The 18,695-nt window shown below is 32.6% G+C and overlaps 2 protein-coding genes across 3 annotated transcripts; one reads left to right on the plus strand and one right to left on the minus strand.

Moving 5' to 3' along the window:
* Positions 1-5,120: 5,120 nt before the first annotated feature.
* On the minus strand, positions 5,121-7,015 carry LOC111805808 (cyclin-D2-1). Of its 2 annotated transcripts, XM_023691041.2 has the most exons (6): positions 6,497-7,014; positions 6,304-6,390; positions 6,127-6,225; positions 5,849-6,050; positions 5,648-5,772; positions 5,124-5,576 (listed from the first exon to the last, which is right to left on the minus strand). In XM_023691041.2, the coding sequence occupies exons 1-6, from the start codon at positions 6,701-6,703 to the stop codon at positions 5,349-5,351; spliced, it is 948 nt and encodes a 315-aa protein (XP_023546809.1). In that variant the 5' UTR covers positions 6,704-7,014; the 3' UTR covers positions 5,124-5,348. The 2 variants fall into 2 exon arrangements, with proteins under 2 accessions (XP_023546810.1, XP_023546809.1); XM_023691042.2 differs by lacking the exon at positions 6,304-6,390 and having other exon boundaries at positions 5,121-5,576; positions 6,497-7,015.
* Positions 7,016-13,490: 6,475 nt separating this feature from the next.
* CUTA (Nitrogen regulatory PII-like, alpha/beta) lies at positions 13,491-16,833 on the plus strand. Its single transcript, XM_023689811.2, has 6 exons — positions 13,491-13,744; positions 13,879-13,994; positions 15,212-15,274; positions 15,782-15,813; positions 15,926-16,020; positions 16,575-16,833. Exons 1-6 carry the CDS (start codon positions 13,575-13,577, stop codon positions 16,654-16,656), a joined length of 558 nt encoding a protein of 185 aa, XP_023545579.1. The 5' UTR covers positions 13,491-13,574; the 3' UTR covers positions 16,657-16,833.
* Positions 16,834-18,695: the final 1,862 nt, after the last annotated feature.

Below are 18,695 nucleotides of genomic sequence, written 5' to 3' on the forward strand. Positions count from 1 at the left end.
ATGATTTTTTATAAATAAATAAACTTAATTCAATTATTGCATTTAGAATTAAAATTTAAAATTCTATTTTATCCATCTAATACGGTGATTGGTGAATGCGGCTTCCACGTCACTTCACATTTAATAAATTTTTAATTAAAAAAGGGATAAATTAATAATAAAATTCCATTATAACGTGGAATGAGAAGCCATGCTGTGAAAGCAGCATTTTAAATTTTAAAATAAGATCGGATTAATATGCGTTACATTTGCAATATCATAATGCGGCTATTGGCATTAATGTAAATTGTTTTGTATGAATATGAAATAAATTAATAATCAATATGGGACCCACAATATTTTTAACAATATAATAATGTTTAAAGACTTTATTATATTTTTAGACATATTCTTGTAAATTAAAATTGTCGGCATAATTTTTGAATTTATAAAATAATATTATTTCAATTATATGATTAAAACTGTAATTTAATGTTTAATTATAAAGTCAATAAGTAATTAAAAAAGAAAAGGAAGTGGAAACGTGTGACACGTAAGCAGGTTGGTGTTTTTTTAATTTAAAAAAAAAAAAGTTGGCTTAGGTATGGTGGGGCGCGTGGGACATACGGCCGTGGAGCCAATTTGGTTGTGGATTCTCCAACAACAACATTCACGCTTCCAAAGCTTTTTTTTTCTTTTTTTTTTTTTTAATTTTATTTTAAAAAATAAAAGAAAAAGAAACAAAGAGGGAATTAAAATTATAAATAAATAAATAAATAATTGAAATTATTTTTGAGTAATAATAAACTTCCTTCACAAGTGTTAAATGATTTGAAAGCTTTTCTTTTGCTTTATTTGGAAGACATCATTTTCGAAATTAGTTCCATTGATTTGATGTCGAAAAAGGAATAAATAAAATAAAATAAAATAAAATAAATTAATTCCCATCATCAAACACGTGCGGATGGCATGCTCATGATTTTCCAGGTAATATGCAAACTATGACAGTCGCTAGGCCATAATCTCATCAATTTAATTTAATTTTACATTTTTTTTTCTATTTATATTTTTTGCCGCTTAGAAAAATGAGAAAAATATGATTTAAATAATTTATTTAGTTTAGAATTATATATTAAAACTGAATATAAATAAATAAATTTTACATATTGATATTTTTTATTAGAATTTTAAATTAAAACAGTAAAGTTAAGGAGGGTAAGAATGGATTACTTTTTAATTAATTTTCAAACATAATTATTAGGCATTTGACATTGGGTTTAGATGGAAGCACGGTCTTAATCATGCCGACCCGAGATATTCGGACTGAAAACACCAAAAAATAATAATAAATAATAACTATAAAATAAATAAATCTAAAAAACTTAATATAATTCCATTAACCAATGCCACTTAATTCTGAAGTCAACCCTCAACAGTTCCACTCCCCACTTTTTATTCATTAATAAAAAATAAAAAATAAATTGTATCGAGCTAGATCACAAAGAACTCGGTTACGAGGATCGTTATATCAACTTCCACTACAAATGGATATCTATATTTCGAGTTGTTGGATGATGAAAGTCTCACATCAGCTAATTTAGGGAATGATCGTGGGTTTATAAACAAATAATACTCTCTCCATTGGAACGGGGCCTTTTGGGGAAGCCCAAAGCAAACCCCACGAAAGCTTATACTCAAAGTGGACAATATCATATCATTATGGAGAGTCGTGTTCGTCTAACATGGTATCAAAGCTAACAACATGGTATCAGAGTCGTGTCAATAGATTGGTAAATTCTCAAATGTCGAACAAAGGTCTCCTCGAAGGTAGTAAAAAATGACTAGGACTCCAAAGGAGCCTAGATTAAGGGGAGGTGTTGGATAATGAAAGTCCCACATCCCCCTAAATCAAGGAATGATCGTGGGTTTATAAACAAATAGTACTCTCTCCATTGGAACGAGGCCTTTCATGGAAGCCCAAAGCAAAGCCATGAGAGCTTATACTCAAAGTGTGGACAATATCATACCATTGTGGAGAGTCGTGTTCGTCTAATATAGTATCAGAGGTAACAACTGGTATCAATCCTAACAACATGAGTATCTTCATGAAAAGATGTCATCGTCATCAACCCAACGGAATTATCGATCATGACAACGTCTGATAATTAGCTACACGAGTGACCTTAATGTTACCAATCAATCACGTGATGGGTAGGTAATACACACGCAAAACTTAATATTAAAATATTTACTAGTAAAATTTGAATTTTGTGTGGATTAGTAAAGTATATATAATAATAAAAAAAAAAAAAAGGGTTTTTTTTTTTTTTTTTTTTTTTTTTTTTAGAAAAAGGGGAAAAAATACTTGAGAGGGAGTAAGAAAATGAAAAAGAAAGTAATAATTGATAATAAAGAGTGTGAAAGAAAGGAGCATTAGCGATAATGAATCGAAGTGCGTGAGGTTTTTGAAAGTAAAAGGAAAAGAAAAGCAGGTTATTAAATTAGGCAAAACCAGCATTAATAAAGCCAAAAAATAATAATAATATAATAACTTTTTTGTCCACCCAAGAAAAAATAAATAAAAAAGCTTTTACACGTCAGCATTATCCACCTGTAACAAATTATCAGGTTAATAATAATAATAATAATAATAATAATAAAAAGGGTAAAAAGTAAAACGCAACAAAGCCACGTAAAAATTATGAGCGCGTGCAAACCCATCCGTACATTGGTGGGTGAAGTTGGGATGTGAATATGATATGGGTGGGGATTGGAAGCAAAAAGAAATGGGAAAAATAAATAAATAAATAAAGCAAGTTGTGGGGCCCACCAACACTATAATTAACGGTGGAATTAAGGCTTTTAATTGTGAGATCATCGTCCTACTAATTTGAAACATCTCTTTTTATTATTATTATTATTATTATTTATTTTAAATCAATAATTGACCTTTTACCTAGTCTTAAGATACTAAATATCATCAACCCATTAAATTTAAATAAGAAAATGTCGAATAAATAATAATCATGCATACATTAATTATCAATCATTATATCTAAAGAATTAGATATTAAAAAGTCAAATATGTTGACTATCGATTGTATTCAAAGTTAAAAGCACGAGTTTATTAAAAAATATTTGTAATTTTCAACTGGATGAATAATGGGTTATTATATGATGGAATTTCACCGATTAAAAGAGAAAATAAATACTAATTTGTTTTTATGGGAGAAATAATAATACACGTGGAAAATAAAATAAATAAGAAAAGGAAGAAGTGGAAGGGCAAGGGAGTAATTTGGAAATAATTAATTAATTTAATAAATTAGTCTCGTTAGAAAGGAAAATAATAAAAAAAAGTGGGAAGAAAATCTTGGTGTTTCCGACCACAAAATCTTCACAACAGTGTCCACTCAATAATTTTAGAAAATTAAAAAATAATAAATTAATTAAAAAAAAGAAATTGAAAAGTCACTCACGCGGGTGGCGACTTTTTGATGGACATGCCGTCTTATCTCAGACGCCATTTCTCTCTCTTGAAACCCATTAACGGCACCCACGGTTGAACAGTAAATTTTATGTTTTTTACATTGAATAGGTAAGTTTTGTTTTAATTATAGTGAGGGGTGGACAGGTGGCGGAAGAGGATTGGGGAAGGGGGAGTGTTGAGGAAACAGTTGGGTGAGGGAATCGGGGTTGGGATCTAGTAGCAGGGAGTGGGAGTGGGAGTGGTAGGCGCATGCATTGCAGCACGCTTAGGCTCGGACTTCCATAGGGAAGGATTTTTTGGTCAAACTATAATTTAATGCGGAGAGAGTGCACGCGAGGGGGGAATTTATATAATTAAATTAAAATTAAATTAAATCAAAAAGAAATTAGGTGGGGACCACGTACCAGCGCTCATCGCGGAAGACTAGCTAGCCGGCACTGGAAGTAACGGCCGTACTTTCTGTTTCTGCTTTTTCTTCTTCTCCATTTTTTTTTAATATTATTATTATTATTATTAAAGAAAACACAATAATTCGTCGGTTGGGCTATCATATCTTCATTGGTTTAGCCCAACGGCCCATTTATTGATACGGGCCAACTTCAAGAGTAAAACCAGTCGGGTAAAGCCCAGCCCATTTTATGTGGGCCTACATAAGCCCATGTTATATTAGTACCCAATATCGGCCCAACTAAACTCACTCGATAAACATTGAGGGGTAAAAGTGGGTAAGATAAACATAAAATGACAGTGAATCACCAACTCAGTAAAATTGTCTATATTGCCATACAAAAAGATGATATCATTATTCTCTCTAAATTTAGAGAGAGAAAGTGTGATGAGCCTAATAGATATTGTTCACTTTGATCCGTATTAACCTCAGTATTCTTTGTCTATAAAAGTGTATCTATGGTTAGACAAACACGACTATCGCTTTGCTTTGGGCTTTCCCAAAAAGAGTCTCGTACCAATGAAGAGAGTATTATTTGTTTATAAATTTGATCATCCAACACTTCCCTTCGAACAAAGCACGCCTCCCCTTAATCAAGGCTCGACTCATTTGGAGTCTTGGTCATTTATTTTCATCATCCAACAGCTCCCATCGAACAAAGCATGCCTCCCCTTAATCGAGGCTCGACTCCTTTGGAGTCTTGGTCATTTTTGACTGCCTTCGTACCTTCGAGGAGGCTTGATTGGAGTTCTTTGTTCGACATTTGAGAATTTACCAATCTATTAGCACGACTAAGTTTAGGGCATGACTCTAATACCATATTAGACGAACACGACTTTCCACAATGGTATGATATTGTTCACTTTGAGGATAAGCTCTCATGGCTTTGCTTTGGGCTTCCCCAAAATGACTCGTACTAATGGAGAGAGTATTCTTTATTTATAAACTCACGATCATTCTCTAAATTAGCCGATGTGGAACTTTCATCATCCAACATCTATTAGGGAAAGGTTTTCACACCAAATTTATTGCTCCATGCGAAAAAAAACAAAAAATATTTTTTCCTCTTTTAAAATTTAAAATTTAAAATTTAATTATTGTTATTATTGGGATGGGGTTTTAACAAATAAGCCAAAGAACAAAACCCAGTCATAGTTAGACCAATAGTCAACACAACTCTGCCCATAGTGCGTTTACAAAACACTATTTAAATGACTCAACAAAATATATATTAAATAATTCCATAATTTATATTAAAAAAAATAGACAATTTCACTTTTTTTTTTTTTTTTTTATTTCTTTGTTTTTCCTTTTTCGGTCTCAACCAATACAAATTAGCCACGTAGAAGAAAGTGTATCTCAAAATCAAACACTTACCACTTCCTCCTCCCCTTCCTTTAAAATTACCGCTGTTATTTTAAAATTACCACATCAAAAATTTACTTCACAGGGTCTGTTCAATCTCCTCCTCTTTGTAGCATCTGAGTTAGCACATGACCCAACTGCTGTATCATTGCTTGTATAGCTCAAGCATGTCACCTCCAACACCCCGCTCGGGCTCCGTCGCTCCGACGACATCGATGCTCTCGAGCCCTTCCCCGACCCACCCCGGCAGACGAACATGTCATCGATTAACTTAAGACATTTAAGAACTCTTTCCTGCACATAAATGTATGCATCAGATTATGATCATGTTCCACAAACTATCAACTTCTTATCTATATTATTACCATTTGGAGCTGCTGAATTAGGAGATGAATTGCTCTATCAGGGTCCACTGATTGAGCTTCCCCCGCAACCGATATCGCCACAGCTGCTGCAATCTCCGACGGTTTGAATTCCAAGAACTCGATACCTATAAGAAAGATCGATCAAAACCATTTCGAAACTCATCGACACAACAACGATTACGTTCAAAAACGAAATAGCACCATGTATAATGTTCAAGAGTAGATGACTCGATTGCCCGATTGACATTTCGAGAGAGAATTCGTCGTCGTGGATCTTTTGAAGGTAATGATCGATAAACGAGAAAGGTGTAACTGCTTGCATTCTCCATCCCAATGTTGTCAACACTAAAAGCTCCATTCTTTCAATGGTTCTTGCTTCAAACACAAACTTTGATCCACCCACCTGTGATTGAATCCGATCGTTATTAGCGAAATGTGAATCGTTTTCGATCAAACGAGTATCGAAACAATCGTCGAACCTGTAAATCCAACGAGAGAGGGACTTCTGTCTCCTCCAATTTAGCTGCAAGGGACATACATGCCACAGCAAGCAGCTGCATTGTCCAAGCTTTGCCTTTCTGCAAATGGCACAACAACAATTAGACATCGAATCGTATCGATACGATGAATTAACCGAAGACGATGGTCGTCCTTACGGGTAGATCATAAGCAGAAAGGAAGCGATCCAAGTAGTTTACGGCTAAGTATATACAGAGAGGTCCAAATCTGAAATGAGTACTCACCTGTTGATCAAGAAAAATGAAGAAATGGGTTTGGATATTAAGCTTTGATCAATGAAGAACAGAAGAAATAAACTTCGAAAATCTTCGAATCAAGACCAATACACACCTTTTTAATCCAATCGACGGCCTCTGTTCTTGCTCGGACATCCAAGTCGCCGCTGTGGAACTTCCCGAGGTACCCATCAAGGGGCAAGTGATGGGTTTCCTTCTTAACCATTTCAATCAAGCATTCATCGCTGATAAACGGCAACCCATCGGAGGCACCGCGGCGGTGGCTCCGATTCCGGTGAGTTCTAAGATAATAAGGCGCCATCAGAAACCCCTTTTCTCTGTTTTGGACTGCGAAAAACAGAGGGCAGAAGGCAGAAGCGGGCGATTATGGATTGCGGTTGGATTTTGAAGGGAATAAGAACAAAAAGGGTATTGGGTAGCAGAGGGGCTTGTTCTTGTGGAGTGTAATGTGTATGGTCGTTTAGCGTGGAGCTGAGGTGTGGAAGATGGGGCCTGAAAAGACTGGCGGAATAGAGAAGGAGGCTATGAAGGGGATGAAAAGGGCGTTCCTTTTTAGGTTAAAGAAGGAAGATGGGGAATGGACATATAAGGAATCACAACCACAAAACCTCTCTCTCTCAGATGCACAGAAGAAGACAGGTTAGAGAAGCCATCGCTTCCTTCTCTCCGGACCCGACCCGACCCGACCCAACACACATTTTTTTTTTCTTTTTTTTTTCCTACTAATTTCTTTAAATCATTAGGGTTTGCTTTACTTGTGATATGGAGCTTGGAGTTCAATTGCAAGGCATTTAGAAGGATGAGAGCGTGATTCTTAGAGCGAGAGGGGAAAACAAGGGATCTCAGAGAAGGAATTGAAATATTGAGATACATGTAATAATAAACGTCGTTTTGATTATTGAATCAAATGTGGAAGCAATTCCTTCGAGTTCGAGACTTTGATTTACATTCCACACTGTTAGCATCTCCAATCCGAGATAAGGGTTTATTTTGTTAGGTCTTTTCGATTCAAAGCCCGTATTTTATCCATACCCCACTAAAAATCGTACTAACGAGTCTTCCCATACGACTCGCGTCATAAAGTGGCAAGAGAAGGAGGAGGACGTTGTTGGAATCAAATAAAATGTCTGAACATTCGAGGATGAATAAAATATTGTAAAATGAAAATGATAGTAATTAAAATGGTAAATTAACTATTTAGTGTATTTCCTTTATTTTCCTTCAAAAATAATTTGGAAATCTTTTTCAAATTTAGGAATTGCATTAATTAAAATAATAATACGTGGCGATACATTTGAAATGCCAGTCTCAACTCAAGCGTCACGTGAGAAACAGGGGACACGATGGGGTAATTTAATTAGTAGAAGAGGGTTAGAATTGTAATTTAAACACGAAGAGGAGCCAAACGTACCAGGTTGCTGTTTTTCTCGTCCCATGCTGACACGTGTCCTATGTCAGAATCAGAAGGAGCTGCTGTCTGGGGTGGTGGGCCCATCTTTTTCGCGCCTAAATTTACGAAACTGATACTGACTTTTTGTCCAAATATTTGGTATTTTCTCGTATATAAATATATATATTATAATTAACATAAACACATTCCCTAATATACGGATTACCACCTAATTAATCCATTATATAATTTTAAAATGTTTTATAATTTATTTTATATAATTTTAATCTTTCTTAAAATTCGGGTTTGAACCTTTCAATTTAGAGTTATAAAATTATATTTTATGACTTTACGTGTCATAATCCTATAAAATTAAACAATTGATTATCTCGTTAATCACTAATTAGTATATATATATATTACTTTTTGTTATATTTATAAAATCATTAATATATATATATTTTTAATTTATCCATATAATTTTTTTTAATTATGATATTTTCCATAATTTGTCTGCATCTATACAGAAAACCGTTTAAAATAATACAACACGTATTATGTTAAAATTAATTGAATATAATATAACAAAAGGCTTCAATTATTTTAATTTTCCAGCATTTTTTTTTTAATTATTTGCAGTGGCTTTTGCTTTTTTTCACATTGGGTGCACTTAAATCATTTGAATTTAAAAGTAAATACAAATTTTACTAACATTCATTAATTTATAGACTATAGTTTAATTACCAAAGTTAGGTAACAATGTCACACTTTAACCTTTATCTTTATTTTATTACCATTAAATTACACTCTTCCTATCTTTATCATACATGTTTTCTTTCTTTTATTTATATATATATTAGCACGAAAAATTAAGGTATCTTTGACCAAACAACTATGACTAGATTGGTTTATTCTTGCACGTTTTAACGTTTTGATTTTGTCCCTTTTAACTTACCGCTGTTAATATTACAAATTTTAAATGGTTGTTCGTGTCAATTTAAACCTAATCAAATTAATTAAATATTATAATCTCGAACAAAAAAGTAAAAAAATTTAAATTTTTATGAGCGCATCAATTAGATAAATAAGAGTGTATTGATAAAATTTTAAATTTATAATTATTCAGATGGTCAAGTCATAATTACCTCGGTTAAAGGGACAAGATGAGGATATATATTTTGTAACTTATAAAAGAGAGATAAGGACAAAATTGACACTAAGTTTTTCACTGTCTCTCTCGAGCTAGACTCGATCACTTTTTTTTATTGGAAGATCATTCGTTCTTTACTCTCTTGTTGGTATTGTTGTAAGGAGCGTTAATTAGACATTTTTATTTTATTTTATTTTTATAAAGTAGTAAACAAATCCAAACCTTAAAATTTGATCCCAAAACATTGGTAACAACGTTTGTGTGTTAGGATGCTCTGTTCTTGGGTTCACCCAACACTAAATCCCCAATTAAGGGTAACCCTAAACACACTTTACAGCGACTCGAATCCCTTTTGAAATGCTCTTTTTTACCTTTGGAATTTTGCCTTTTCCCCCTCTCACACTCGCATGCCCCATATACTCTTGCTTTTGGAATATAACACTTTTCGCCTAATCTATGCAACGTGTCTGTTTAAGAGGTTAATTATTTTCTTCGAGATTAAAAGAGAAACTCCTCTCCGTCGTGACTGTTCTCGAGTCCTCAAAAGTTATGTCGTTCTATTCTCATAAGACAAATAACCCATTCCTATCTCGAAGACTATAAAAAAGTCAAAATAAGAGAACACTTATCTTGAGGTGGACTTACTTCGTACGTGCTTTTAGCATACTTGACGATGTCCAGTGTTTATTGTACTAGAAACCACCACCCTACACAATTATACGACCTTCCATAGAGCTTCTCTTGAGGTCTCATTCTCTAGAGCTTTAGAACAACCTTCCCTTAATCGAGACTCAGCTCTTCTGGAGCCCTCAAACAAAGTACACCATTTGTTCGACACTTAAGTCACATTTGACTGCACTTTCGAGACTCACAACTTCTTTGTTCGATATCTGAGGATTCTATTGGCAAGACTTTGATATCATGTTAAAGACCATAACTCTCCACAATGGTACAATATTTGTCAACTTTGAGCATAAACTCTCATGATTTTAGGTCTTTCTAAAAACCCTTATACCAATCGAGAGTGTATTCTTTAATTGTCCTAACTTGATAACCCATTTGAGATCCGAGCTTGCTCATTTATATTAACTTTAGCTATTAATTTTTTGTTCTTAAAAAAAAAAAAAAACATTATTCAGATCTCAAGACCCGGTCGTGTTTGGTTTGCATTTTATTCATCCATATTTCAAACCAATTCCTCCACTAGATTCTTCAAAACGTGCCTCTAAATTATAAATACGAGATGACTCTAGATTCCTTCATTTTCAATATTATTTTAAATACATGACATAAACTATGATTTCTTTACATCTTCCGGGACCAATCAAATGGTAGTCAATGATATATAATTAAAAATATATATATATCTTAAATTATAATTTTTATTTATAAAAATTTAAAAGCGTCTCATAAATTCTCAATTTTTCTATTCCGTTACAAGTCTAGGTCTCAGAATTTATAAAATGTCTCACAATTTTCTCAATTTTCAAATTTGTGTCTCGTGATCCTAAATTAGTTTAAATTTGGATAAAATGACTCGAGTCATTATTAAATTAAAGATAATATATTAAATTGATTATTCGAACAGTAAATCAACTAAATCGACTGTCGAACTGACCGTCACATTCATATTAATCCATGAAACATATTATATTATATCATACTCCATCTCTTATTCTCTCATAAAACAATAATTGAAGGGATAATTAAAATAATAATAATAATAAGGATTGTGAGAATTCATTTATAAGGGATCTAAATTCCACCATTTGGCCTTGAGATTCACCCCTTGAATAAACTAAATCCCATGTGGCATTATTAAAAAGGGTTTTTCAGTATATTAAATAATTAAGTTAATTAATTCAAAGGGCCTTTATAGACACGTGCACTACAAAGCTGGGCTTCCATAATCCAATCCCACAGCAAATCCTGAACGTCCGCTTCATCTTTTCTCTCTACGACAAATCTCAGCCATTTGATTCAAACATTTTCCCACTCCTCCCTCAATATCTGTATATTCAAAATTTAAATGTATATCTATAAAGAAATAAATTTTAAAATTAAATTAAACATTAATTCGTAGATAAAGTGTAATGACCCAGATCCCCGCTAGCAGATATTGTCTTCTTTGGGCTCTCTTTCGGGCTTCTCCTCAAATCACAATCCACCCCCTTCGGGGCCCAGCGTCCTCGCTAGCACTCTTTCCTCCCAAATCCATCCCCTTTGGGGCCAGCGTCATTACTTCCCTCTAGGGAACAACGAGAAGGCTGACACATCGTCCGATATCTGGCTCTGCTACCATTTGTAACGACCCAGATCCATCGCTAACATATATTGTCCTCTTTGGGCTCTCTTTTGTGCTTCCCCTCAAAGCTTTAAAACGAGTCTGCTAGGGGAAAGTTTCCACACCCTTATAAATGGTGATTTGTTCTCCTTCCCCACTAACGTGGGACATCACATAAAATAATAATTATTATTTATAAAAAGAATTAATTATTCAATTTGGATCGTATTGTTAAAATAAATAAATAAAAAATATTACATTAAATGAATAAAAGTTGGTTGATTACTTTTATTGTGAATATTATTAAGTGGATGAGACAGTGGACAGATTATTTCTGTTAAAATATTGAATTGTCCAACTCATAATATATAATATATAATATATTTTGCAATAACTTTACCGAATATTAAATTAATAAAAACTTTATTTTAAAAATTTTAAGTATTATAATGTATTTCTTAAAATAATATAGTTTCAGACATGAAATACTGAATACGAATATATAAATTACCTTAATTTAAATTAATCCTTAATTGATGGGATAATTGTGAGTTATGTAATTTCTTTATTTTATTTTATTTTAATTTTTGTAATTGTTTTTTCAAATTATAAATAAATATATTGGTCTAAAACGACCTAAAATGTCTTTGCCATATTTTCGTCTTTTTAACCCTAGATGATATGAACCACGAACAAGGAATTTCCATACCTCAAGGTTTAATTATAAGGACGAGATCCAAAAAGCTACAACAAACCTTATAAAGTTATATTTAAGCTATGGTGAGCTCGTCAAAGGAAATTCTAGAAAACACTGGAGACCTCTCTTATATGTTGTGCAAAATTGAGGTTCAAGAAAGAGATGAATTAAATGCAATTTAAGTTGCATTTAATGAACTCCGCTGAATTTATGAAACTAGTCTAAGGATGACTAATAAGCACATTTTATTCATTGCATTATTTAATTATAGTTTAACTATTTGTTTGTCATATTTAAACTAGTTAATATAGAAGTTAAGGTTCTAGGTTACTATACTCCATCATTAACTAACCATTTTAATAACATTCATATTAAAATGGTTAGTTAATGATGGAGTAACTAACCATTTTAATATGAATGTTATGGGCATTTCTCATTTACTAGCCAATTTAATCTGGGAGTTATGTATGACATAGGTTAAGGTTGTAAAGGCTATATAAAACCTTATTTTTTTTTATTAGATATCAGATTTTGGAATTAAGAATAGAATTTATATTTTAACTTTGTTGAGAGCTAAACTTTCTTTCCAAATTCTTGTGTTTAGAACTTACATGTAGAGTCATTCAAGTGGTATTGATTAAACCTCTTGTGGAATGATTCGAATCACGAGTTTAGAAATGAGTTTTCTTTACTCTTGATCTTGATCATCGAGGTAATCCGTTCCATACTTTCCCTTGGGTTGATTTCCATATCATTAAACTTTGAAAGTTGATGCCATATTTTCGTCTTTTTAACCTTAAACCTTGTTCAACTCTATGTAATCTATGCATAGCCATAAATACATATCACTTATCATCAAGATAGATGCGTATTTTTAATGTGCAACTTTTAATTACTTACAAGCATTAGAGTTTCAATCAGCTGAACGGTTCTTAACAACATTTAATTTATAAGGATATTGTATATGTTTTCATATTTGATATATGAGTACGTGTCAGGTCGTATTGATGTGTTGTTTGAAATTAAGGGGAGGTTTGATACACGTCTAAGATTGACTTACACGTAGTTTATAAGTCGTATTCACTTTCAATATCAATTATTTCCCTCGAGCTAATCTTTGTGACCAAACACGGAAAGCCTTTTGAACGTTCCTAATAGGCATTTGATCTCATAAAAAAAATATTGATTGATTATTATTATTTTTAATTAATAAAAGTATTATAACATGTTGATATAAAGATATTAAATGATTTTCAATAGTTGTTGTATATTAAATAGCATGTTCCCAATAATCTTTCAATAAATATTACCACATATTATTAATAATTATGTGAAATTATTGATGAAGCAAATTAATTCGCTCTTATATTATTTTAATTATTTATATAATTCTCAACTGAAAATATAAAAAATTTGCATTATGGGCCGAAAGCCCACTTGAAAATAAGAAAAGGGCTTTATGCATACTATATGGGCTTTTGGATTGGGCCCATAAAGTGGTAGGCCCAATGGCGGAAGAATCAGGGGTAAGAAGTAAAGTAGCTTCCAGAACCGAAGGCTTTGGTTTGTTCGAATTCCCAAGTGAAGGCAGCAAGTAAGCTCAAGCCGGAGCGTCGAAAAGGCGCGACACGATTAGCGCTATAAAAACGAAATGGCCTTTACTCTCTGCAGCAGAGTCGCGACTCCATTGCTATCACCCTCTGTCCTACGACGTCGTTTACCTCTGGTTGGTGCGTTTTGCGTACTGAGCTTCGGATTCTCCAATCTCTTCGTCTCCAAAACGGGCTCCGCTCTGTCGCTGCCTTTCGCACCTCTCTTGAGGTACTTCTTTTCGCTGATTCATTTCTTCCACGATTGTTTCTTGCTGTGAATTTGCTTTAGTTGCTGGTTATTTTGTTTAGATTCTTTATTTGATTTGTATTCATGTTGATTTGCTAACGGAAAACGTATATCAGATCGACGTTTGGAAGTCAAGGACCTGCTAGGAACGTGCATTTGATAAAAATGGAAGGGAATAGTGCCGCGGTGCCTAGCATTGTTGTTTATGTCACTGTTCCTAACAGGGAAGCAGGTTCTGTATTTTCTCTCTGCTCTAGAAGTCTCGCGTTATTTTGTGGTTTGGAATTCATTGATCATTCACTGGCATCTTGTAAATTGGAACAAGATATTATAATCGGATTAGCATAGATATTTATCGTAGCGATGCCTTTTGTTTTGAGGTTTCCAATATCTCGTGTTCGGCATTTGACTTGGTTGCTTGTCAGTCAATCTAGTGTCAGGCTCTTGTAGCAGCGGTATATACACTTTGGTTGATGGTAACATAGTTGTATGTTGATCGAATAGTATGGTAATTGACGATATGGTTTCAGTATTGTACTTCTTATGCTAGTAATGTCTTTACTGTACTTGGCTACGATGGAGTTGAGTGTTGATACTTGATAGGATCTTGTTGATTATGATTTAGACATATATATATAATTGGCGCATTGTACTAATAATGACCAGACTCGGTAGGCCGATGATGAAGTATATTGTAGCTTAGGAAATGCTGTGATGTATATATATTATTGTTGAATATATAGCATGTGTTCTTATCCAAGAACAAAAAAGAATATGTAGCATGGTTTGTTTTCTTCTGGTGTTAAAGAATGTTTAACGGGGACCGACTCACTTGGATGATTAATGTTCTAAGATAGTAAGGGTCTTTTTGGTATTTAACATGGAGTATGTTTTATGCTTTTGAATTCTCTGGGTTAAATGGGTTCAACAAATATCTGTTTGGCATATATTTCTTTAAACGGTTTGTGGATTTAGTGATCCAAATAGTAGAAATTCTAAGATCAACATATTTATGCCGGTGTATCCAATTTTGAGTTTGAAATTTAAAAATCCAGAATTATACTTAAAAAGATTAAGGTTTTGATAAATATAGAATTTTATTTTATTAACTACTCCATTGTTGTTAAAATTAAATTAACATAATAAATTAATCCAATGTTTCATATTCCAATCCAATAAGTTCCTCTATTTTTTCCGTTGTGACCACTTGCTTCTATTTATTTTTTAAAAAGAAAATGATATGTCTAACCATGTAATTTAAGTGTCTAGAAAGCGTTGGATTGGTGTTTAATGCCCAAGCTAAGGTGTAATGTGTTTCATAAGACTGATTGGTTGGGCAATGGGTAGAGAAAGGGAGGTTGTAGAATTAACTGACTTTTCAGTACTATAGGATTTACATTTTAGTAGATGTTATGTTTCTTATCTCACTCGTTCACATTCTTTCTACAGGTAAGAAACTAGCTGAAAGCATTGTCAAAGAAAAACTTGCTGCTTGTGTTAACATAGTTCCCGGTATGTGCATCTTCTCCTGCTGCTTGTCAGCTTAAAGTGAAAGAATGCATTCTTCATAGTTTGGAAAAGATATTAGTTCAACAATATTTATAATCCATGCTAGCAGAACATTTGTTATCCTCCTTTAAGTTCTCTATTCATATAAATAAAGTTGCTTCTGACCATTTAAAATTGATGGATCTTCCCTGGAATAAATGCTGTTTTTGAGTGAAGGAAACTTGTTATAAATACTCTACTTGATCATGTTGGGAACAGAATTTCTTTCCTTTTTCTTATAAAAAAAAAAAAAAAAAGAATTGCTTTCCTTTTCATCTGTTGGCACTTCAGACCGTGTGATTTCACAAACAGAAGTGATGCATCAAGACGTTTTCACAGCCCCGTTTTATTTTTTTTTTCTCCCAATTTTCACAATGCATTTCTTTTCTTTTAGAGGTTTATTTTTATTTATTGCAACTGCCTATAGTAATATGACTTTTCAGATGTCTAATGAATACTTTATATATGCAGGTATAGAATCCGTCTACCAGTGGAAGGGAGAGGTATGGTTCTCATTTTCATAAATTGCTATATAGTTATCAAGTATGTGATCACTTGTATGTCTTTTCCAGAAAAAGAATTTAACTGTAGGCTTTTTGTTTCTGGTTGACGCAGATCCAGACAGACGCTGAGGAACTTCTGATTATTAAGACCAGGCAATCACTTCTGGGAGCCCTGACAGATCATGTCAAGGCAAATCACCCATACGAGTAAGCCTAACATTCTTCCTTTGTTTTTGTCTTTTGTTTTGTTTGTTGCTGTCTGTGTGTGTGTTTCTCATTTTCAATGTCGGGTACAATGTGTGAACTGTTCAGCTTATCGGCTAGACATTTAGGGGTTTTAAGGATAATATTTTTATTTTGTTAACCATATTCATTTGCTGATATCCTTTTTTTTTTGTTAGTCATTATTTTCATGAATGACTGTAAAATCTTAGCTAAAATTTGAAAACTAAGTAGCAGAATACCAAAAGAAAATATAATAATAATAAAACCATTATAAAAAATGAGATAATGGACCGTATTTGGTTTTTGAAATTAAGCTTATAAACTGTATTTGACCTCTGGGTTCTTGTTTTTCAAATTTATCTAAGAATTTAAATTTTTACTTGGGAAAGATGAAAGCTGTGGTAAAGATAAGAATTGAAATCTTTACTTGGGAAATATGAAAACTGTGGTAAAAATGATGAGAAAACAAGCTAGTTATATGTTTAAAAGCCCTATTTTATCCCTTCCAAGGATTTACCTCTATCTTTTTTACACAGGGTGCCTGAAGTTATTGCTTTGCCTATCAATGGTGGCAGCATGGAGTACCTAGAGTGGATCAAGAGCAGCACGAAGGACTGAGTTTCTCTGCTTTAACAAGTTTATTCGACTATATCAAGTATTCTGTTTAATTTGGTATTATTCGACTATATCAAGTATTCTGTTTAATTTGGTATTATTCGACTATATCAATAAACTTGATGCTGTCTTGTAAATAACAGTCCTTATTTGGTTTCAAAGAGTTATATCTTTTGTTCATCTTATGCATTGTGTTATGTCAATGACTCATTCCCTGAACTTACAGCAAATATGTGTTTGCAAAATACGAGGGGAAAAAACTGCGGGAGTTTTCGACTTCGTTCGAGGTCAGAAATCTCAACCTCAAAACTTCATTACCATTTAGAGGAGTCCCTGGGAAACATTCTTTAAATTTGCAGCTAGGTACTGGGATGGTTGACATTCAGTTTCCAAAATCTAGCTTCTTGAATGATGTTTCTGCATGATTCATCATTAGATCAGTGTTCTTCAAATTTAAAAGCTTTAGGAGAGAACCTTTTCCTTCCAGGGAAAACCAAATGAGTTATATTAGCCTGTGATTCTACATGCACAGATCGAGATGAGTAGTAGCCCATATGGATCTCTAAATGCAATTGGCTAGTTTAGGAAATGAGCCAAAAAGATGTTCGAGGCATTTTGAGGAAGTCCAAAGCAAAACCATGAGAGTTGATGCTTAAAGTGGACAATATCGTACCATTGTGGAAAATCGTGTTCGTCTAACACTATGAACATCAAAATAGCTATAAGAGTTTTAAGTACATCTATTCTAGAAGAATTACTTCTAGTTTATGATAAGAAGAGAATGTCAGGGTCCCTAAGACTAAGGCTAAGAACGTCTTCGAGTGTTTTGAATGCTCATTGGCTTCCTGAGCCACGAACATTCCAACAACAATCTTTGAGTAAAGGAATGAAGGAGCCATGAAATTTTAGTTTCTTTCACTAGGAGCTTCAAGAGCATCATTTCTCATGAAGCCAAAAAAAAGGAACAGTATAGGAGACAAGGATCAAGGAGCCAAAAAAAGGAAGCATCATTTCTCATGAAGCCAAAAAAAGGAACAGTATAGGAGACAAGGATCAAGGAGCCAAAAAAAGGAACAGTATAGGAGACAAGGATCAAGGATTATTCTTCATATGATCCTCGGTTTTTCTTTTTCAATGCTTTAAAATCGACTTAAATAAACAAATAAATAATTATTGTTCTTTTCAATGCTTTAAAATCGACTTAAATAAACAAATAAATAATTATTGTTCCAAATTCATATTAAAGTACAAGAAAAAAATATTACTTAATTGTTCTTAATTAAGTAAGAAAAATAGAATAAAAATAACTATTACTTAATTGTTCTTAATTAAGTAAGAAAAATAGAATAAAAATAACTATTACTTTGATTTGAACATCTTTTTAATATACGTTAATATTAATGTTATACATATGTGAAAATTATGCAAAATAATTTTAAATTAGAGATTTGAGGAATTATTTAAATTATTTTATTTGTGGAAGTTTAAAGTTTTAATGTAGTTTTCTTTTTTTCAGTTGAGTCCCGTAGTTAAAGATATAATAATAAGTTTGCAGATATAATAATAAGTTTGACACGTGTCATCACGTGATTGGGGACACAGAGCTAAAAATTGTAATCCAGTTCCAAATATTAGTTTTTAAAGATATAATAATAAGTTTGCAGATATAATAAGTTTGCCACGTGTCATCACGTGATTGGGGACACAGAGCTAAAAATTGTAATCCAGTTCCAAATATTAGTTTTTTTTTTTGTAAAGTTTAGAAATATAGATTTTATTTTTTCTAATTTTTAATCCATATTACTGATCGGAGTTTAAATAAAATTAGTTGAAATGCAAAATAATAATAATAATACATAAATAATAACGACAGTGACATAAGTTAAAATAACATTAGTTATATAATTACGATACTAAATTATATAATGTACGTATTAGTATTTTAATTCAATTTAGTTCATTTTTATGAAGGAATTTTTCAATATTTATTTGGGTCTACTTTTGAAAATTACTATTTTAGTCTCTAAATTGTCCAAATTTCA

Source organism: Cucurbita pepo, chromosome 11 (assembly GCF_057944985.1).
Source record: "Cucurbita pepo subsp. pepo isolate OVF chromosome 11, ASM5794498v1, whole genome shotgun sequence".
NCBI classification, from domain to species: domain Eukaryota; kingdom Viridiplantae; phylum Streptophyta; class Magnoliopsida; order Cucurbitales; family Cucurbitaceae; genus Cucurbita; species Cucurbita pepo.